Genomic DNA, 23974 nt, shown 5'->3' on the forward strand with positions numbered 1-23974 from the left:
AATGATGTGTTGGCGAGTTTCATAAATGAATAAGGTAAAAATGGGTAAATATTTTAATTATTAGCAAATAATCAGTGAAAATAGATGATTAACCCTCAGAAAATAGTGTTCTGTACGTTAAACTATTATGAACAGTTTTATTTTTTTTTTTTAATAACAGTTCTTATTTCTTGGTGTCACAATTCTAATGTTTGGAGACAGTATACATATATTTGATGTGTTTAACTATTTTTCATGCTCGTTTAATTGTATGTTAGATAGCTGCTCTCCAAATATCTACTATCTCTGACAGCAACGTAGGATTATGCTTTGAAAAAAAGAAAGTAATGGGTCACAGAAGTGTACAGAGGCATGTCTGAACAATGGTTTTAATCCGTTCATATTTATAAAGACAGGTTTGGTTTCGCCTCACCATAAAGGTAGCACGGGTAGCACCTGGCCATTGAGAACAAAGTAGGTTGCCTGTTGCCTGTAGAGCGCATGCGTAGATCATTGTGATCACGTGGAGCGCGTTTAACGTGTGCCGTTCATTTATGTTAACGGTTCAGGTGCGTAATTTCACTTTCAGAATACCGATGACAGACAAAGGTACGTACATTCTTATCTTTACAGCAAAGATGGACATTTTAATGTGATGAAGAAAAACTTTAAAATTTTTCGACTCATAACAACTTTATTTATCTGTTCGTAGAAAACAACAGCTACTCGTCGTATATGTGAACATTTTTGCAGTTATTCCTATTAGGTTAAATACCTAAATTATTTCAGTTATTGTCCTTGAAGTTGCAGTAATGTTAATATTTGAAGAGGGGGGGGGGGAAGCAGTGACTAATTTAGTTATATGAAGTTGTTGCATGTTGTTTCATTTGTGGATTAAGTGTGTTTAAAATACTAGCTGCATTTTAATATGTCTTACTTTAGTTATTCAAATATTGTTCAGCTGAGAAATTTTACTCTTGCAACACACATGAGTCTAATTTAACCCAGGAACTTCCCAGGGCAGGAAAATTAGATTAGTGATACACGCCCATCTCATCTTCTGTGTTTTCAAGGGTGTCTATGTAATAACTTCTTTGTTTCCAGAACCATGCCTGGCATCATTGGTGTGGTCTTTCAAAATATTATGCGATTTAGAAGTTGCTTGTAACAATTGCTTGAGTTATCCCTGATTTATGGGATTTATGAGAGATGTTAATGTATGTATAATTAACTTATTGCATCTTTATAAGTTACCTCATAGTCTAAAGTTGAGTGTTAAGCAAAAAATGTTTTACTTCTTTCCAATTTACAACCCAGGAACTACAAATAAGCGATTTCTACATGGAATGAATGTGTATTTCTCTCTTGTGTCTGTGCATTGCAGATCTTAAGAGGAGTGACAATCCCTTTGTTTCTCAATGGCAGACGGTCTGCCTTCAGGATTACTGGAAGCGTGTGTTATTGTTGGACTTTCGCATGACAAACTGAAGGAGCTGTCCCAGGTAGAATAAGATCTTTCTGTGTGGTCTTGAGTCTTATGTCAGGTGTTATGTAAGTCCCCAACACACTAGATGCAAACATCCTGTCCATGAGACAGGATGAGACAGGCACAGGGCTATAGAATATTATGTGATGGAATTCATGATTGTGGTGCATCTTGGTTTCATTTTCAGGTTAATCCTATGTTTCTTTGTTTAAAGAGTAAAATAAACCTGTATTTTTTATTAATGGGAAATAGCTATTTTAATAGCAATCAATGGGGCTCTATACAGAACCACAGGTTCTTGCCTCAATTTTAAAGAACTTTTTATGCCAAAAAGGTTCTATATAAGAAGAAATGTTTTGAATAATTGCATAATACTTTAAAGGGTTAGTTCACCCAAAAATGAAAATTCGGTCATTTATTACTAACCCTCATGCCGTTCCACACCCGTAAGACCTTCGTTAACCTTCGTTAATAACACAAATTAAGATATTTTAGTTGAAATCCGATAGCTCCGTGAGGCCTCCATAGGGAGCAATGGACATTTCCTCTCTCAAGATCCATAAAGGTACTAAAAACATATTTAAATCATTTTTTAAATATTATCGCTTTATAATATTAATATTGAACCACTGTACTCACATGAACTGATCATTGTTCCCTATGGAGGCCTCACAGAGCTATCAGATTTCAACTAAAATATCTTAATTTGTGTTCTGAAGATTAACAAAGGTCTTACGGGCGTGGAACGGCATGAGGGTAAGTAATAAATGACAGAATTTTCATTTTTGGGTGAACTAACCCTTTAATGTTTAATGGTTTATTTCCATTTTTTATTAATATTAAAGTATGTTTTATTCATAAAATGTAATTATTAAAAATGAATTAAAGAAAGAGTAATTAAAACTAAATCCATAAAATGTTCCCATGATTGGAACCTCTTAAAAGTTCTATGAAGCACCTGAAATAACCATTTAAGGTTTAAAATAGAACATTGTATTCAAAGAATGTATATCAAAATATGATATATATCTGAAGGATATACGCTTATGACAGATGTGTTTAAATTGATGTTTACATTTACATCAGATGAAGTCTTCAGTCATACTGTATCAGTGTATCTGAAAAAATGTTATTTTACTTTAAGGCAGGTATACGTAAAGGGTTACTTCCCCCCAAAATGAAATTTCTGTCATTACTGACTCACCCTCATGTCGTTCCAAACCCATAAGACTTTCATTCATCTTCGGAAGACAAATCCATCAAAAAGATCTTTTTGATGACAGAATACTGTCAGATTTCCTTCCATTGACTGCCTTTGTAACTACCATTTTGATGCTTCAAAAACTTCATAAAAAGATCGGAAAACGAATCCATATGAATCGAGCGGTTTAGTCCAATTTTTCTAAAGAGAATCTTATCATGAATATAATTTTTGACTTTTTCTTGCATGTAAACATTGATCAGCGAACATAAGCTCAAACTAACTTTAATAAAGTACCAGAACAAACCTCAAACGGGCTGCGTGACCAGTGAGGTTCATTCTCATCTGTTTCGCAGCACATTTGAACGTCCGGAAGAGGTTTGTTCTTGTGCGTTATTCAAGTTAGGTTGAGCTTCTGCTTATGTTCGCTGATAAATGTTTATATGCAAGTAAAAGCTAAATTAAATCTTTTCATCGTAACAAGCATTCGATTCTCTTCAGAAAATTTGGACTAAACTGCTCGATTCATATTGATTAGTTTTCCGATCTCTTTATGAAGTTTTTGAAGCGTCAAAGTGGTAGTTGCAAAGGCAGTCAAACTGCCAAAGTCACATGATTTCAGTAAACGAGGCTTCGTTACGTCATAAGTGTTTTGAAACATTTTGAAATTTCAAAGGTTCACGTGACTTTGACAGTTTGATACACAAGCCACTGATTTGATACAAAAGATTTGTAAAGCATTTAAACAGTGTTTTGAAATCGCCCATCACTAGATATTGTTGAATAAAGTCGTTATTTTGTTTTTTTGGGGCACAAAAAGTATTCTCGTCACTTCATAACATTAAGGTTGAACAACTATAGTCACATGAACTGTTTAAATATGTCTTTAGTAGCTTTCTGGGCATCTGAAAGTGTTAATTATCTTGCTGTCAATGCAGGCCTCACTAAGCAATCGGATTTGATCAAAAATATCTTAATTTAACCATTCAAGATCTTATGGGTTAGTAATTAATGACAGAATTTTCATTTTGTGGTGAACTAACCGTTTAAGGCAGGTTAATATTCCCATTATGGTGATCACAAATGCTCAAATACTCCCTTTTGGCCATTTTTGGTTGTAGAACACATCATGGGCAGTGGTTTTACAGCATGTGATTTTATGTTAAATGTCCTGTTTTTCTGCACGCGACCAGTCTTTGCTGCAGGTGAATGAAAGTCCTTTACCTCAGTTCGATCCTGAGGTCATACAGGTCTGTGCACCTCCGTTTGTTTTTAACGTCAGTGAACCAGCAGTGGGAAATTTCAGCCAGACTCAGCTACGATGCTCCTTCATTAAGAAGAAAACTGATAGGCCTGATATTAACACTGGAAACCCCAAGGACAAAATCACAGAGGATGGCAGTGTTCCCAAAGACCTGGATCTGGTGGCTCTACCACATCTTTGCTTTCCAGGTGAAACTAAATTGTGTGAAAAAGCTTGACTATGCATCTGCTGCTGTTCCACCCAGACCTTCATACATTTCATAGTGTAATACTTTAGAAACAGTATAAAATATCTATAGAAGGGGGCAAAGGTCAGCACACAGACAGCCATATAAAGAACAATTCATGCTGTAAATGTTAAGTAGTTCAGTGCACAGTAGTCTTAGTTAATAAATAGATTAGACTAACATTTGTTTCTTTCTTTTAAATCAGGAGGGCTTCAGGTAACTCGGGAGCAAAAGGTGGAACAGTTTCACTTCCTAGTCTTCACTGACGTGTTTGGAAACCAGTCTTATGGAGTAGTTCTCCAGTACTATAGATCAATACAGGTCAGATTCTTCTTATTACCTGGATAACCTCTCATTATGGTTGTGTATTGACAGATCACCTGCTCTGAATGTTACCTGCTGTTTATGGGTGAAAGTGATTACACCAAGCACAACATGTTCCTGGATCAACATCTTTGTTAAACCTGGAACAACATTCAAAACAACCAATCAGATGTAAGGGACACGTTTTCAGTTTATGTCAAGTTTAGGCTTACAACAAGGGTTAGATGCCTCTACATTGTCATTTCCCTCTGATTTAAGGGGTAAGTTATGGGTAGGGTTAGGTTTAGGGGTAAGGAGGATAGAGTTAAGACTAAATATTTGGACTGGAATGTTTTTCCAGGATCAACAAAATATGTTGATCCAGGAACATGTCTTGCTTGGCAAAATCACGGTGAGTGCTGTTTATGAGTGTGTCCTGAATAATTGTGACATGGTAACTGGAAGTTGCTCTAGTTTTTATATATATATATATAATGTTTGTTAGTTATTGTCTCAATGCCACCTTTTTTATAAAGATTAACTACTTTAAGACATGGGCTAGATCTGACAGTGGATATTACTTGTTTAAAGTCCCAAAAATAAAACTAATACCACTGATTAATGAAACTGAATTTGCGATTTGAAGTACTTTTCAGACAAATATAAATGGTTGTGTGCAGGGCATGGAGTTTTGATTAACGCATTGATATATTCAAACTTTTTTCAATTTGGGGACTGTGGAAAATGTTAGTGAAAAAAAGTGTAAATAATTAATAAACTAATGAAATTTAAAAGATATATGGTGGCATGTAGGTGATGCAGTTTAGACTAAGGCACTGATATATTCAAACTTTTAATTTTAAACCTTGTTATACAGGAAGGGATGCTGTATTTGAATGGACACCAGTCTCCACAACTCTACACTGCTTATGCGATTTGTGTTATATCAAAACACCCATATTATAATACTCTCAAGGACTGTCTGTCCAGGTATGGCCAAGAGTCAAGATTCATGACATTTATTCACATGTATTTAAAAAGAAGAAAATATTTGGGAGACAGAGGAGAATATACTGTATAACAACAGCAGTATTAGTGGTACATCATAAACTGCATTCTGCCTTCATAAAGTATGCTGTACTTAATTTGCCAGTTTGATATCACCTCAGAGTCACATTGTCCACACTTTTTCAACAAACCAACCTGCAAATGTCATAGTTGTTTCTGCAGTTGTCTATGCAGACTATTCTCCATTACCTGAGTTTTCATTCACCTATCCGCAGCCTCTTAGGGCAGCTCAAAATCTGCCAAATGACTAATATGGAAGAGCAAGTGAAGGAGTTCTCTGCTAAACTGGCTCTGGTCCCAGTTCCTCCTCCTGGTCAGCTGCATGTGGTGGGTTTATTTTAGGCATCTAAAGTTTTGCAAATTCAGAGAGCTGAGTAAAAATGTAATGCCACAAGAAGATCTGTGATTACATACGAATACATAATACATATATTTATATACTTATTTTTCAGATGTTCACCTTGCAGCCTCTGACCATTGTCCTTCCATCCAAAGAAGATAAAAATCATCCTGTCATTGACCTGGACCTGCATCTTCCATTCCTCTGCTTCAATTCCAGAGAGCTGCTGCAGGTATATAAATGCTGATTACTAAATATGTAAACAAAGTAATTATTGGGAAACTTCCTTGTTAGCGATTTGAATGAACACAGACTGCCTGTGTTCACTCAAACCACTAACAAGGAAAAAGTCCATCAATTAATTTTAGATGCAAATATTTGAAGAAAAAAACTTTTTGATTAAACAATGTTACTGGAATTCTTGGAATTATATAAATAGGAATAATTTTGCATGTCTCCATTCCTCTGTAGATCATAGCCAGTATACTCACAGAGCAGCGTATGGTGTTCTTTTCCTCGGACTGGTCCAAACTGACCCTGATTGCTGAGTGTTTCATGCTCTATATTCGGCCCCTGCGCTGGCAGCACCCACTGGTGCCCATATTGTCTCGTCAGATGCTTGACTTCATTATGGCTCCAACTGCCTTCCTCATGGGATGCCACATCAGCCACTATGAGGAAGTTGCCATGGTAAAGCCTAAGAAATGTTCCCTATTAACCCCATTTAGCTGTTTTTATAGTTTAGGGTTTTTTAAATCTATATTAGGGTGCCCATCTGATCAGCTCAGGGTTTGTTTGTCTTCTGTCCTTTGTTTGTCTAGACCACGGGCCTATACTATGAAGCAGTTTAGGTGGCTAGCCAAGTATGTTTCAGTTTGGTTTGCTAAAAGCCAAACCACTTTCATTTGCATTTTTTTTTTTTTGTGCAGTGTTTATCGCCATAGTAGCTTCACGAGGGCACCACAATGAAATCTCGTAATATTCTGCAGAAGAGAGAAGTGAATTGCACTGGTTCTCTTGCGAGAAGTGAATTGCAAATTTACTGTTCCACAGCATGTGAATTGCTGTTCACTACTGATGTCACACCTAAACTCCTAAACTCAGGATCAAAGCCTGAGTTGACAGAGAAAGTTGATGATCAGCATCATGGTGCCAACAAAGCCTGATTGAATTGGTTTGTTTTTTCAGCTTGAAATTAATCATGTAACCCTGAGTTAGTTTAAGTACCATCATGTTATGAACTACACATGGCTGACACCTGGTGTTTGTGTTGTCATGCCATGTGGGAGCAAAAGAAAAGGGAGGGTAAAAAACAAAGAAAAAAACGAAAAGCTTAAAAACAAGGCTAGAAGAACAGGAAAAAATAAACAAAATAAAGAAATAACCAAATCTCAAAAACTTCAGATAATTGTCAGGAATACAAGACAAAACTAAGACTAGAGCTATTACTTCACTACCACTTAAAAGAATGTTCTATATAGTATGAGTTTGTGTAGTATGAATGTAATCTGGACATACTACATTCACCATTTGACCTACCAGTGTCGCTTCACTACCATTCACAAATCCTCTCCATCATATGCACACCAGGAGTAGTAGGTCATGCGTGTACTTTTTGCTTACCCTTTTATGAGTACTGTGAATTCAGATCTGCATTCGTAATTCAAACCTCTTTTGTCACATACTGTTTTTCACCTGCTAGGAATGTGTGCGATTTCGGATGCAGCAGAAGAATACCTTGAGCTGATCAGGGGTGTGTTTACTGTACAACAGCCTTGACTCTCTGCTGTACTACCATAGTATGATGCATCCTTGAAGAAATCAACTAGCTAGTCACATTTATTTCCTGAAACTACAAATTTGTTGCCCAACCACATTGGTTAATGATGTCACACAGGTGGTGGAGGAATAACTTTTAATTTTAACGAATCAGTTTTTTCGAATTAATGCTAGATTTTTTTTTGCTAAAATTAATGACATGGCATTTGAGGACTAATTCTCATTTTCCTCAGTTTTCTCAGTCATTTTGCTTAATTTCCAGATTCAATCATATGCTCGTTCTTACATACTAGAGCATGTACGCACATGCACACTCTTCAAAAATGGTGCTTTAAATCTCTTGACAAACTAAAAGACGTAAAAAACATTTGTATGTATTCTAAATGAAAGCTATAGATTGCACTGAATGTCAGCTTGCTTGTTTTGCTCAAGATAAAGATTTATTAAGTCCACATGTCATGCAAACAAGAAACTATGCTTTAACCACAGGTCGAAGGCTGTCGTTCCAGCCAAACAACTTTGCGATGCTGACCGACACATGACGATAGATAGATAGATAGATAGATAGATAGATAGATAGATAGATAGATAGATAGATAGATAGATAGATAGATAGATAGATAGATAGATAGATAGATAGATAGATAGATAGATAGATAGATAGATAGATAGATAGATAGATAGATAGATAGATAGATAGATAGATAGATAGAATGTCTTTATATTTTAGGAATATGTTTTTCCCTTGCAGTTTTGGGACTACCATATTTTATTACCAAATACCAGATACATATTTGTCCAAAACTGAAACCTGCTTTAGTTGAAATTAAATGTTTTGGGTTTATTTATATGATTTGATTTGATTTATTTATCTCAATAAAAACTGTTCCTAGCCAACCTTTATATTTTGAGGAATTCATGACATTAATTTTTTCAACTTCTGTGATTTGTGATCTCTGAAATCACTGTCCATTTATCAGGAAGCTGATGACCTGATTCTGATCAATATTGATGAGGGAACAGTGTCCTGTTCTCGCTGTTATTACATTAATGTTCCAGACACCCCGCAAGCAGCTGCTCAGAGTTTCAAGAGTCGGTAAGAAACATTTATCTATTAAATTTAAGTCTAAGAGTCTTTATTCTATTGGAGTAATCAAAATATACAAGATATTAATAATCTCACATTATCAGACCCAGCTGGCGAGACCAGGCCCCATTATATAATTGTCAGTTATGTATTTGTCAGGTTTGTAATTGTTTTGCTGAATCTTCATGCAGAAAGACAGGTCTTCAATTACACTATGACCTAGAAGTGGTTCATCAGAGCATCTGTGGAGATCTTAATGAGCTTCGGATGCAGAGAAGACTCTGGCAACACAGACTCAATTTGGAAATACAAAACATCAGCCTGGAGCTTATCGTTAACATGTTTAGGTCAGTAAGATCATGTGCGAAAATCTAGAACTGACTTTTGAACTAACTGAATTTAAATCGTCTGCATATATCTAATTGAAAAAAAATGATCATTCTTCTTTTCCCAGAGATGTCAGGGATTACCTTAGTTACGAACACAGAGTTTTTAACACTGATGAGTTTCTCAAGACCAGGGAGCCAGAGGACCAGCCGTTTTATAAAAAAGTGACTTTCCAGTTAATAATATATCTGGTCTTGAACCTTCAGAAATAGAACCAAACTGTACAATTGATGGCCTTTTTTTTTTCATGACAGGTCGTGGAAACACAAATTTTCCACTCTTTCTTGAAAGAACGTTTGAATGGAAAGATGGATACATTTACCCGAATGGAGCGTAGTATTCGGACAGATGACCAAAAGTAAGTTGAAGCTGTGTTGTCTTTTCTGTACTTTTTTTTGTTTTGTTCATTTTACCACCTTAATGGCGCATCTTTGAGAAAGGTGTGTAGTGACTGCTAATAATTGAATGAATAAATGTGTTTTGCAAAAACAAATGCATGGATGCGAAACAAAACAAATATTCCTAAAGCTGGAGCACAGGTCTGGCAAACTGCCAAAACAGAAGCTTAGGAGCGGCGGCAACTAACAACTAGGGATGGGTATCGTTTGAATTTTATCGATACTTTTCGATACTACTCTATATTTGGTGTGAAAAGATGTTGAAAAGTTATTTTATTACTACTTAACTTTAGTACTGCAGTTTAAAAATGGCTCTAAGCACATAGAAAATGGCGCATAAAGCACTTTTTTTTTTTTTTTAATAGCATGTGCATAGAAGCACAACAGACAATTCTGGCGTTTCTAGCTATTTTTATTTAATGTTGTCTCCTTTGTTGATAAATGACAAGCAGCAGCCATTAACACAGAAATATACGGAGATACAACAACGCAAGTATCGATAAGGGTATCGTTTGTCCTGAAGCTTATCAGTACTCCGATATCGACCCAATTACGTACCGGTCCAAAAATGACTAGTTCTTGGTACCCATCCCTACTAACAACTGAACGTTGAAATAAGGTGCCTTGAAGAGATTCAGGTGAGAACAAGTCACGCCCCAGTCACCAATCAGACCTACAAAAACAAAAGAAGAAAACAACCAGAACCACAACAACTGTGTCATAACAAACTGATTTTCCAACTTTACAAGGAAAACAAAAGTCAGGCGATTAATTACAATCTCTGATCTCTCAAATATAATATATAACTTTCTATTCATGTATAAAATGTAGCATGGTTTTCACAAAAATAATATATTAATAATATATTAATATATTAATATTAATATCTTATTAAAATATTAACTGTTAAATGTTTCTGAAGGATCATGTGACACTGAAGACTGGAGTAATGTCAGTCAGGAATAAATTACATTTTAAAATACATTAAAATAGAAAACAATTATTTTAAATTGTAATAATATTTCAAATTATTGTTTTTTTATTGTATTTTTGATCAAAGATGCATGTATACAAATAGATATAATTTATATAATTACATTACACACATACAATTACACACATACATACATACAATTACAATAAATTATGATTAATAATATTATAGTATCTTTAGATTTCTCTAAAATACTACCATTTCATTTTTTTATTAAAGTATCATTTGTTAATTTCTCCAGTAGATTGAAGCGATCAGTGGATTATTCTCGCAGACCCACCACAAAGGTATTGCTTCTGAGAGGGGATTCATCTGAGAATGGTCTGACTAAACGTCTGAGCACAAGTCTAGCTAACCTGGATGATGTGAAACGCCTGAGTGTCCTTAGACAGACGCCTCCAACTAAAATCATTCCTAAAATGTGTAAGAGAAATGCTGTAGTGTTATTCATCTGCACAGCTCAGTTTTGTATCGAAATATATTTATGTTACTAATGATCCTTGCAAATCCCTTATCCCAAAAGCTCTGATTACTCCAGCCAGGCCAGTAAAGATTTTCCAGCTCCCAGATCTCCCTACTCCCTTTACGTACCCCAACGTGTGCCATTACTTTGGGGATCTTATTCTCAAGCTGAAAAAAGCCATATCAGCTACCCCACCTGATGATTCCTCCCTGCTTGCCAGATACTTTTATCTCCGTGGCCTCATCAACATGCTGAACTCTGAGCACTTGGATGCCCTCAGTGACTTTCAGAACCTCTACAAAACAGATATTGAGATTTTTCCAGGAGAGCTGGTAAAGACGCTGGTTGACTCTCTGCATATAGAGGAAAGAGTCCAGGCACTGAAGAGATCTGAGCTCAAACGGCTCATCTGTCAGGTAAAGAACAATGAAAAGAGCGAGCATATGGAATCAGACGATCACGTGAAGAAGTTCCAGCTGCCCAAGACCCCCATGCAGCCGGAGGAGTTTGTGAAATATACTCAGGAATCGGGCATTGTGCGGGACGTGGCTACCACACAGAGATTGTTTGAAGCTCTCACTGTTGGTAGGTCTGAGCTGCAGTGTGTCACTAGCTATTTTTCCATCCAAAGGTGTGAATAAAACCTATCCACAAAATTGAAATATTACATAAAGCAAACACCATTTCCATCCCATGTGTTAAGAGAACAAACTCGTGACATCTTGGGAAATTAATAAACTTTATTTTATATAGCAAGTTTAAATTCAGCTTCTAAAAGTGCTGTACACAAGATAAACAATACCTAAAACAATGAATAAAATAATAAACCAAAACCAGCATGCACATGCTAGTCTAAAAAAAAAATTTCTAAGTTGAACTTTAAAAATCCTAAAAGTCTGAGTTTCCCTAAGTTCAAGCTGAAGAGATTCCCAAAGAATAGACTAAGAAGCCGTCACCCATAGATTTTAAGCAGGTTTGAGGAACAGCCAACAGATTAAATTGTGAAGTTAGTAACTCGGACAATTAATTTGAAGTCAGGCCATATAATGCTTTATATCTTGATCTCAGAAACGCAATCAGAAAGGAAGCAAACATCCAGATTTTCACCAGGTTTAGAGTGTACTGTATATAGATTTAAGTATCGTCGGCATAAAAGTGATAATGAAGGCTGAGCGATTGCAACAGATGTCCATGTGGTGACAAATAGATAATAAAGAGTAAAGGGCCTAAAATTGAGCCCTGAGGAACACCAGTGAGCGCCGAACTGATCTCAGACCTGTAACCACCCAAGGCAATGAACAGGGAATGGTCAGTAAAATAGGATTTAAACCAATTTAAAGCTGTCCCTGAAACCCTAAAAGCATTTTTAAGGCAAGTAAGTAAAAGACTATGATCAACAATATTGAAAGCAGCCCTGAGATAAAGAAGGATATATATTATAAATTTACTTGTAGTATCTTATTATTATTATTAAAATAGATGAATTCATTAAAATAAAAATCAGCTGTTTATCTTGACATTATGTAAAACAAATTTGTTTGTTACAAAACATGTTGGTTCTGATCTAGTTTCTCCCTCTGCTTTCTCAGATGGGCAGAAGCAGATTGAGCCAGAGAAGTTCAGAGCGTTTTACACCTTCTGGAAAGAGACTGAGGCAGTAGCACAGGAGGTTCTCTTGCCTGCCGACGTCCTGGAATGCCTGGACAACAATGAGTGTGTGTACAAGCTGTCCAGCTCTGTGAAGACCAGTTATGGTGTTGGTAAAATCGCCATGACTCAGAAGAGGCTCTTTCTGCTGACCACAGGCAAACCTGGATATGTTGAGATCACCAAGTTTAGGGACATTGAGGTTTGTTAGTGTTCATACCTGTGATATTCTATTCAAACTGAGAAGTTAGTGTTTGTGGTAACCTTATGAATCCTGTGAACCCAGGAGGTGAAGATCTCCATTGCTCCATTCCTGCTTTTGAAGGTCCAATCTCTAAAGATCAAGAACAGCCTGAGGAAAGAGATATTCGAGGCTAATTTAAAATCAGAGAGTGAACTGTGGAGCCTGATGATCAAGGAGATGTGGGCTGGCAGAATGATGGCAGACAACCATAAGGTAAAGTTCACCTGTGCTGTGAAATATCTAAGACTGGGGCGATATTAAAGAAAACATGAAATCAAAATTAACCATTTACCCTTTCTTGCCAACTTAATAATCACATTGAATATGCACCTTTCAAAGGTTTGGGGCCGGTAGAATTTTTCTGTCTTTAATAAAATGCATCAGTAAAAACAGTAAAATTGTGAAATATTACTACAATTTAAAATAGATATTTTCTATTTTTATACATTAATGACACATGATCCTTCAGAAATCATTCTGATTTGGTGCTGAAGAAACATTTCTTATTATTATCAATGTTGAAAACAGTTGTGCTGCTTGATATTTTTGTGGATAAACTTTTTTTCAGAATTATTAGGTGAATATAAGGTTCAGAAGAACAGCTTGAAGTCTTTTGTAACAATATCAAAGTCTGTAATTTTTAAGGAGATAACTGTTCATCCCCTATTACATCACTGCATGTTTTAAAACAAAAATGCACAATACAATTACTCTAGTTTGTGATCTTTGATCTCTTCTGTTATCAGGACCCCCAGTATGTGCAGCAAGCACTGACCAACATCCTGCTTATGGATGCAGTGGTGGGCTGTTTACCAACACAAAAGGCTGTTTATGCTGCCTCCAAACTGGCCTATTATGAAAAGCTACGACAAGAAGGTGCATTTCTGTCTATAATATGTCTGATTCTCTACCTGTAAGAACACGGACAGCTGAATTAAAGTCTTTTGTCTTCATTCCCACAGTCCCCATGATCATCCCCAGACCCACAGCAGAGACTCTGAAACACAAGATCAATCCATCCCAGAACATGACGAACCCTCAGGCTGTTGATGTCTTGCTATACACTCCAGGTCTGCATGCATGAAATAGTTAATATATGTTTATGTTCTGGATTCCTCTTGTCTAGCTTGTCCCCATTACATTTCGCCATATTTGTATATAGATTTTTTCAGATTGAAAATTCGTCAGATTGTTATATACATTATTCCATATTGGAAAGTTAAATGCACTGGACAAAGCTGATTTTTATTGTTATTATTATTAGTATTTGTCCACTATTGAAAATATATTCTTCTTGAATTGAACATATGTTATCAAAATTATGTAACTCTTTCAGTGGGATGTAAATGTGTGTACAATATGTGTGTGCGTGTATATATATATATATATATATATATATATATATATATATATATATATATATATATATATATATATATATATATATATATATATATATATATATATAATATATAATATATAATATATAATATATAATATATAATATGCATAGGGTTGCTTTGGATCCAGATTTTGGAAAAAAACTAGATGAGAATGTGGAATGTGAATGTTTCAGTAACATGAGCAAACTGTTTGTGGAAGATTTAATGTTAAATAACTCCTTCCAGGCCAGCTAACTTTCTGTGAGAGTGATGTGGATAGAAACCCTAAGCTCTGGTGTGCTCTCAGCTGTGGGAAAGTGGTTGTATTTGATGCTGTCAGTTGGTCCCTAAAGCAAAACTGCATTAATTTAGGAAATTCTCGACTGGTAAGATGCTGCTAATCAATTTTGATTTAATATATTAAAGATGATAGACAAGTAATTGACAGCAATATCAAATGTTTTTGATAAAAGCTTTTCATTCTCTATTTAGTGACACTGCAGTTAGTGAGAATGTGTTTTTCCATATTGGGATCTTCAAGTAATAGATTAGTTTTTTACCTGTTGACATTCCTTTCTGAGAGTTTTGTTTTTGCCACAGTAAAATGTATGCCACCTTGTGGATTAGCAGCTCTGTTTTCCAATGTCTTGTAAATCTGGCAGTAGTTTTTGGATCTGTGGAGGAGTGAAAGAAAAATATAGTCTAAATCTCAAAACAGATTTAACATAACAATCTTTTTTGTGCCCAGAACTGCATGATGGGATTAGGCCAGGAGCAGGTGTGGATTGGTTCTCAGGACTCTGTCATTTACATAATCAACACTCACAGTATGCTGTGTCATAAACAGCTGACGGAGCACCACCGAGAGGTCACAGACTTTGCTCTGGAGAACCTGAGCGCTGAGAACAGATTAAGGTGAATATTGAACGGGAACCTCATTCACTGGGTCCGGCCTCAATGTCCTGGCTGGGGATGGATTAGACGGACTGCACTGTGATAATTTTTATCTATACATTTGAATTATACATTTTAATATAATACATTTGTTTATTATCCAAATAACTATTTAAACATAAATAATGAATAAATGTTTTATCTATAGTTCATTACAATGAATTAATAAACTAAAAAAATGAAAATAAATTAAAAAAAAAAAAAAAAAAAAATATATATATATATAAATATATATATATATATATATATATATATATATATATATATATATATATATATACATTTTATCTAATTTAATTATTATTATAATGTATTATAATAATAATTATTTGTTTATTATAGAAAGAAAGAATAGTAGCCTCAACAGCAGGTGGCAGTATTGTTTGTAATATTTGCTGTATATTTGACAACTGTGGTTGAGAATAGAGATTACACTATAAAGAAATGTAATTTTGATGTGTTCTCTAAGCCAAGCGCAGGTGTATTCCTGTAGTGCAGATGGCACTGTGATTGTTTGGGACGTCCCCTCTCTGAAGGTAAAGAGGCAGTTTCATCTGCCCTGTGACAGACTGCAGTCCATTCAAGTTCACAATGACACCTTATGGTGTGGTAAGTTTATCATCAGCCTAGTAAAACGTGTCCATGAAATAAACCTGGCATAATTTTTTCAGAGGTTATTTAGCAACAGATAGCTTGACATTAATGAGGTTAATCTGAATATATACAGTATTTAATTTCAATGTAGCTTTTGTTTATTGTTTGTGAAGGTGCCAGGGATTGTGTGATGAAGCTGACACTGGATGGAGCTGTGCTTCGTAAGATTTCCCTCTCGGACAATGTGAAAACCACAGCCAGTGCCTTCAGCAGAGTCACACTCCTTATGGAGGTTTGTGCCACCACAGAATCAGCCTTATCCAAATATGATGATCCCCTTTCCTAAAATATATATTATAGTCATAGATATATATTTTTTTGCATAAACACCCATTTTTAGTGTGTGAAAAACTTAAAGCATTATGTAAAGTATATTATATATATCATTTAATAAAGAAATGAAGAATGAAATGGTAAGAAATCAAGAAATCAAATTTGCCCTTTAAACCCGCTCTACAGGATTCAGAACCATGCAAGACTCGCAACAATGACCGCAGCATGTTTTAAGCTATAAACCTTTATTTATTATTCTAATAAATCGTGATTTATTGTGTCTCTGTGTATTAGATGTGTTGCAGCTTTGTTGTGATAGTGTGAAATAGTTTTCCTTTGCTGTTTCATGCTTTTGCACAAACACACTTGACATGCATAAACTTATAATGTGTTTGGATATAACCAACGATCTTAGGCTCTTGTTTTGTGTTTGTTTTTATTTATTTATTTTTTTTTTTTTTTTTAGAGAAGTCAGATCTGGACAAGTTTCACAGAATCAGCAGAGCTTTGTATATGGGACTCCAGTGACCCCATCAAACCACCCAAACAGGTCACACTCCCCAATTGCAGTGAGGTCACCTGTATGATCAGAGTAAAAAAACAGGTACTAAGTCTGGAGGTGTAGATGTTATATTTTTCATGACTTTTCCATGGTCAGAGGCATACCTACGGGAACTGTAAATAAAATCTTTAAAGTGATTATTTATTCTTTTATGCAATTAAAATGAATTGAACTGTGCAATTAGATGTGCTAATATATTTACTCATAGCACAAATTATCAAAGTTTGTTTTTTTTAACTAAGTCAATACATTTATTCAGCAAGAATGCATTAAATTGTTTAAAAGTGAAAGTAAAGATATTTCTAATGTTACAAAATAACTTTCTATTCATCAAAGAATTCTCACAATTTCCACAAAAATATTTAAGGAGTCATGACATGGATTTTATTTTAATGTGTTCCTTGAGGTTCACTTATAATAGTCAACCTTCATTCTGACCCTTTCTGAAATGATCAAATTTTTAAGGTGCGGCTCCTTCAAGACTTGTCAGTAAACAGTAAACAGCCACTATTATGAGAAGAGCTGTTTAAACTGGATGTGTCAAAGCGAAAGTTCACTCTTCCATTTGTCCTGTTGTCAACAGACTCAAGTGCGTGAAGTTTGTCAGAAACTGACTGCGCATCTGTAAACTGTATCCAGTGTAGACAGCGTCAGTGATTACAAAGGGTTCTATTTGCCTTTGATGCGATGCAAGGCTCACATCCAGTGTAGGCAAATGTCAGCCGCTAAGCGACTGGATGCCAGTGGGCAGGGTCTATGGTGCGATGATGTATTACTATTCATCGATGTCTTGCTCTGGAGGCAGAGCAGATCCCACAGATCTCATCCCGCAATATCAAAACGAGCTGTTTTTGGAGCTTGAATAAATAAATGCTTTGTTTATAATGAGGAGAATGTTTCAAGCTATGAAACTTGCAGGATGTTTTAATGGTACTAAGACCTCTTATATGTAAAAGATCATGCAAATTTGACCCTTTTAAGCTGCACAACTGTTTTCAACTTTAATAATACTAAGAACACCAAATCAGCATATTAGTGTTATCATATTTCATAATATCACAGTATTTTTTATCAAATAACTGCAGCCTTGCTAAGCATAAGAGACTTCTTTCAAAAACAATAATAAAAAAAACGTACCAAACTAAGAGCATTATAGTATGTTGATCTTTAAAAAATATATATCAAAATTTCTCCTCTTTCTAGGTCTGGATTGGTTGTAGTGGTGGGTCAGGCCTCAGTAAGGTTGTGGGGAAGATCTTTGTGTTGGACTCTGAGAGCCTTGAAGTTGAGAAGGAGCTTGAGGCCCATGAAGACATTGTTCAAACGCTGTTCTCAGCAGAGGACCGATACATACTCAGCGGCTCTGCAAAACTTGATGGCAAAATCGCCATCTGGAGAGTAGATTAAACAAGCTGAGAACTTAAAATCAAGAGTTTAACGTCTTAGCTTCACTAAGAGGTGCATCAGGATTTGTGACATGCGATAGTTCCTCAGTGGTCTTTACATGGGGGAAAAATGTTTCTGTGGACCTTGCTTTTTATTTTCTGAAATTTGATTCTTGGAAGATTCTTCATTCTTGATTCTTAAAAGGAGATGAAAGGGAGATTTATTTTCTTCAGTTTCAAAAAATATTGTATACAAAATGCGCATAGATTTGTATTTTTTCATCCGTTCTTCATGTTCTCTATAAATATATCTGTTCAGTTTAATGAATTGCACGCACTGTTGCCCTTTGAAAGTGTCATGTAACCAGTTAAGGTGGTTTTGTTTGGAGTTAGCCAGTGATGGCACTATGAGGGCTAACTAGAGTAACCAGCAGGTCGCAAATACTTAATCAAGCATGTTAAGGGAGTCAACAACTACTACAAGGCTGTTTGTGGTTCTACATCTCTTTCTCATCTTGTAGATATAGTTCAGCATTTGAGACCTACTAATTGCTCATTAGATGTCCATTCCCTCTTCTCTTCTTCTCCAGATTTGGGATGTTGTAGTCCCAAGAATTTTATGTTTCATAAATAGCAGTCTAGCAAATGGTATAGCTTTTATTTTTGTTCACATTTGAATTAGTAATTCACATGTGAAATTTCTCTGTACTGTACTATAGGCTATGTGTTAGCCATTAAAGAAAACGTGGTTTCATATTTATGTTTAAATAGTCCTATGTTATGTTTTAAATTCATCTATTTGATTATTAAAAGTGAATTTATCGGGAGACATGGAGTGGGTCAGACATGATTTTGAACACTTCATGAAGTTTTGTTTGGTAGAAAGTCTTTCTTTAAAGTGAATTTCATTTTGTAAAAATTGCATCTTAATTTTAATCAATGTTTCATCAACCAATTACCTGGATGTAGTAAATAAGAAGCAAATATAGCAGAAAATATAATCATGACATGGAGGCGAGGGCGCGATCACTGGCGCGTGAACTGGAACGCGTCTTACACGAATGAACCGAAACTCAGCGTATAGGCTGCTTGCTTCAAGAGACATGAGAAATATTTCTATAGAAAGCATGAAATCTCTACTTTAACGACGTGCTAGGTCGTACTTCCGGATTAACGTTAACTCATGGATGCTTTGCATTGATGTGGTAGCCTACTTTAGAGTGGACGAACTCCGGTGATATGCAAATTCCTTGCTGCAGACAACTTTATTTTTATCAACACTTCCATCAGGCCATTTTATATAAGTACCTGTAAATGTTCCAGTCAATGATCCAGGCAGCGCCAGCGCGTTCTCGTCTCGTCTTCATTTTACAGTCGAATGGTGGCTAGAATGGCTCCAGGTTCAAAGGTCAATACGGAATAGATTAATCTGCGTTATTTTTTAAATTTTTTTCTCAGATTAATTAATCGAAATTAACGCATTATTTTGACAGCCCTACTATATATACAACCTCTTCTAAAAAGCCTAGACTTGACCTTTAGTTTTTGTAACTATCGCCAGATTTCAAAGTCGCCTTTTTTATCTAAAATTTTGGAAAAGCCTATTTATGCTCAGCTGCTCTTAATTTTAAATAAAAATTCTATTTTTGATAAATTCCAGTCAGGTTTTAGGGTTAAACAGGACAGAGTCTGCTCTTTTAAAAGTGAACAATGTTTTATGCTTTCTGTTTCTGTTGTACTGTAAGTGTCCTTACCTGTCCGTTCTCCTTGATCTTACAGCAGCATTTTTATACAACTGAACATGAAATTCTTTTGGAGCGTATAAGTTAGTAGGGAGGAAAATGCCCTCAAATGGTTTTCTTCTTATTTAAAGGACAGATGTTCTGTAGTACAATTACTAGAGCAATTATTTCTCTGATTCTGCAGTTTGTGTTTGTGGGGTTCCTCAGGGGTCTGTTGTTTTCATATTGTTTTCTTTGTATATACTACCACTCAGCCTTATTTGTCAAAAATATAATGTGCAAATGACACTCAACTGTATTTTTTATTGAAGGCAGATAATAGCCCTGATTAACTGCTTAAGTGACATTAAACGAACTTAATGAAGCTAAAACAGAATGCCTAGTGTTTGGCTCCATTATGTCACCCACACATACAGTACAGTCCAAAAGTTTGGAACCACTAAGATTTTTAATGTTTTTAAAAGAAGTTTGTCTGCTCACCAAGGCTACATTTATTTAATTAAAAATAAAGTAAAAACAGTAATATTGTGAAATATTATTACAATTTAAAATAACTGTTTTCTATTTGAATATATTTCACCAAGTAATTTATTCCTGTGATGCAAAGCTGAATTTTCAGCATCATTACTCCAGTCTTCAGTGTCACATGATCCTTCAGAAATCATTCTAATATGCTGATCTGCTGCTCAAGAAACATTTAATGTGTACAATTGTATAAAATATTTGTGTACAATATTTTTTTTCAGGATTATTTGATGAATAGAAAGTTCAAAAGAACAGTGTTAATCAGCATATTAGAATGATTTCTGAAGGATCATGTGACACTGAAGACTGGAGTAACGATGCTGAAAATTCAGCTTTGCATCACAGGAATAAATTACTTTGTCAAATATATTTAAATAGTACACAGTTATTTTAAATTGTAATAATATTTCACAATATTACTGTTTTTACTGTATTTTTAATTAAATAAATGTAGCCTTGGTGAGCAGACGAAACTTCTTTTAAAAACATTAAAAATCTTAGTGGTTCCAAACTTTTGGACTGTACTGTATACTTGATCGTCTTGGCATTGTAAAATATAAAAACGGAAAATAAAAACTGATCATTTTCTGCCAGGACATTATCCAGTAATTTTACAGACATTTCCATTAACCATAAAACACAACCCAATGTAATGCGTAATTCAAAATAGGAGTAAAACACCTGTAAAAAACAAAATGTAAAATTCCTTCATAATTATACAGTACATTGTGCCCTACTTTACATTACATTAAGCAAGCAAAGAATCTGTTAATGATCTTTGATTCTGAGCTTAAATTTGATAAGCATGTAAACTCAGTGGTGAAGGCTGGTTATACAGGCCTTTATATTTTCAAGTTTGAACTACAGTAATTCTTTGTATCTATGGCTTCCTCTTGTTCGCCTTCAACTTTTACAAAATGCAGCAACTAGGCTTTTGGGACCAATAAGAGTGCTAGCCTCGTTGCATTGGCTTCCTAGTAATTTCAGGGTGCAATTTAAGGTTTTAATATGTTTTTAAGGCCTTGCATGGCCAAGCTCCCAAATATATTTTGTATCTTCTGCAGCTTTACCAGACAACAAGGCCACTAAGTTCATCTACTTTGAAAGGTCCCCAAATCTCGTGCCCGGGATCATGCCTTATATATAAATAAGCTACCTTTGGAAATAAGATGATGTACTACATTGGGTCATTTTAAATCACATCTGAGGATGCATTTACTTGCCCAGGCATATGGCTGAGTTAGCAGTTGATTACATCTTGTTTTACTGTTGTCTTGTGTTTTAATGTTTTTTGGTTTGGTCTTTTATGTTTTTGGTTCTTTGTTATTTATGCTGTTGTTATGTAATGTTTAATGGAAAGCACTTTGGCCAACTGGAGCTGTTTTTAAATGTGCTATATGAATAAATAAAATATATTAAGAACCAATTGCTGTGGTCTTGAAGTGTATGCTGCTTCAGGAATGGGATTGCTCAAATTGCAACAGTGGAAATGTTTTTCTGTATAGCCTGAGTATAAGCAAAGTCTTTGAAGCTTGTAGCTGTAAAATATAAATAACAGTTTTATTATATCTTTCTGAATTAATTTGAAAGCTTTTAGTCCTTATAAAAGCTGTTCTTATTCCAAAAGAGCTGAATATAGAATCGTGTGAGGTTTGTGGAGCTGCCATGTACACAATTTCCTGAAAAGCCCTGGATCAAAGGGAATTGAGGTCCAAGCACCAGCACTGCCTGAGGATGGACTGAAGCCATAATGAGTAGATTGTGTAGCAGTGTGCCAATCTTTGCGGCATCTCTGGAGTGGCTTGTAAGATTGTGTGAAACTGTCTTTGATAGACAAAAACTATCTTTTGTTATTGCAGGCAGGGGTCTGTATTTATTTAATTTCAGAAATGAATTCGGGGAATCTTGTGTATATATGGGGAATCTTATATATAAATTGCATAAAGTAAAAATATAAATTATTTTTTGTAAATTTAGATTTACAAGATTGGATTTTTTGCATTTTGACATTATTTTCATTATTTTCAAAATTCTCATTACATACAAAAAATATCATTACCGTAATTATATCCATTTATCTATCACTGTTTTTGTACTAAAATAAGTATAAATAAAATAAAGACAACAAAAAATGCTCTAGTTTTATATAAATTATGAATACTGCAAATACATTGTATATAAATAAAAAAAATTGTTTTCTTACATTACAATGATGAGAAAAAGGGTGTGGGGTAAATGTGATTTTTTTAAATTTTGCAATGAAAATAATTTGACAATGCATAAATAATATAAAAAATATGAATTCATATTTAATAAAAACTTTGAATAAAATAATGAATAATATTTAATTTAAATTAAAAAAGACTTAATTTTCTTATAAATTATAATTTCTTACAAAATTATAAAATATTTTTTGATTTTGAGGTAAAATGTTTTGCTTCGAGAATAGATCTTAGAATAGCAATGCTAATGTGGAGTCAGTATTTGCCTTTAATATTTAAATAAATATGATTTAAACATGGAACCATTCTGGATCAGCCTTCTCGCTCTAGAAGTGTTTGCAGAAGGGGCCCTTGGCTGTATTTTTGCCTCCCATGCAAAGAGCAGTGATTGGCTGATGTGTAACATTTTGACCTTGGGGTCAGCCATCTAACTGTCAGACGTCACTGGAAGGAATTTTGGGGATGTGTCTGGAAGACAAAGCCAGCACACATCTATCCTGTCCCTAAGTCCCTGGATTGTGTGTGTAGGCGTGCAGCACATATCAGTGCATTCAGAGCTGGTGTGCGTGGCATAGGAATTAATTTGTATAATTGAGAAGCAAAATAACAGACAGCTGATTCATGGAAATGATTCGTTTTGATGTCAAAGAAACATTTTGTGAGCACATTCTTGGGTAAAGTTGACAGGTACCTACTGAAGTGGATACAATAAGGTATTTTTTCCCCTGTTGGTGGCAACATTTCCAAATGAATCACAATCAACACCAACTTCAATATCTATAATGTTTAGTCTACTGTACCAGTATATATAGCTTATTTTTTTCCATCAAAAAATTATCAGCTAGTTAATATTTTTTCTGAATGCCGGACTGCCTCAGGTCGAGTCAGCCATATTGGAGCGAGCGATTCAGAACTGCAGCAGCCAGTGTTGGGAAGCCCGATTCATTTAGCGTATCGGTTCGCTTGGCCGGTTCGTTTCAGTGAACCGATTCATTGATTCTTTTAAGTCATCGTTCCAGAGTTTACAGAAGTGAACTACTAACTAAACACATATTTAGTTAAATTCGCTGCATATCGCTATATTTTCGATTTAGCTTATACAAACATGTGTGTGTTGTATAAGTGTTAAAGATAGTTTGCATTTTTATGTTTTCAGACAATGTTTCAATGCCCCCCCCCCCCTTTTTTTTTTACAGATAAATGTTCCTACCTGTCACACATGTAGCCTACCGTTGTTTATAGTTATCATGTCACTCACATACATTTAATTCACATTTTAATTTTTAAATTTCTTCCTTACAGCATAGCCTTACAGTCTACTGATTTTCAAACGCTTTGCGAGTCGGTTCTAAAGAATGATTACAAAGAGTCGGTCCAGCATAATGATTCATTCTCGAATCGGTCATCAC

The 23974-nt window shown here is 35.0% G+C and overlaps 1 protein-coding gene across 3 annotated transcripts; it reads left to right on the forward strand.

Annotated features, from left to right (window-relative positions):
- The first annotated feature begins 1096 nt into the window (after nucleotides 1-1096).
- On the forward strand, nucleotides 1097-23919 carry dennd3b (DENN/MADD domain containing 3b). 3 transcript variants are annotated; one of them, XM_067406871.1, is made up of 24 exons: nucleotides 1097-1196; nucleotides 1364-1481; nucleotides 3860-4118; nucleotides 4362-4477; nucleotides 5337-5449; nucleotides 5743-5854; nucleotides 5980-6099; nucleotides 6339-6557; nucleotides 8627-8742; nucleotides 8925-9080; nucleotides 9188-9284; nucleotides 9375-9478; nucleotides 10754-10935; nucleotides 11036-11560; nucleotides 12565-12824; nucleotides 12909-13079; nucleotides 13613-13742; nucleotides 13829-13936; nucleotides 14495-14634; nucleotides 14997-15163; nucleotides 15672-15811; nucleotides 15970-16088; nucleotides 16596-16733; nucleotides 23868-23919. In XM_067406871.1, the coding sequence occupies exons 2-24, from the start codon at nucleotides 1398-1400 to the stop codon at nucleotides 23886-23888; spliced, it is 3597 nt and encodes a 1198-aa protein (XP_067262972.1). In that variant the 5' UTR covers nucleotides 1097-1196; nucleotides 1364-1397; the 3' UTR covers nucleotides 23889-23919. The 3 variants fall into 3 exon arrangements, with proteins under 3 accessions (XP_067262972.1, XP_067262954.1, XP_067262963.1); XM_067406853.1 differs by lacking the exon at nucleotides 23868-23919 and adding an exon at nucleotides 17895-20247; XM_067406862.1 differs by lacking the exon at nucleotides 23868-23919 and adding an exon at nucleotides 17895-20247 and having other exon boundaries at nucleotides 10757-10935.
- Nucleotides 23920-23974: the final 55 nt, after the last annotated feature.

Source organism: Chanodichthys erythropterus, chromosome 2, assembly GCF_024489055.1.
Source record: "Chanodichthys erythropterus isolate Z2021 chromosome 2, ASM2448905v1, whole genome shotgun sequence".
NCBI classification, from domain to species: Eukaryota; Metazoa; Chordata; class Actinopteri; order Cypriniformes; family Xenocyprididae; genus Chanodichthys; species Chanodichthys erythropterus.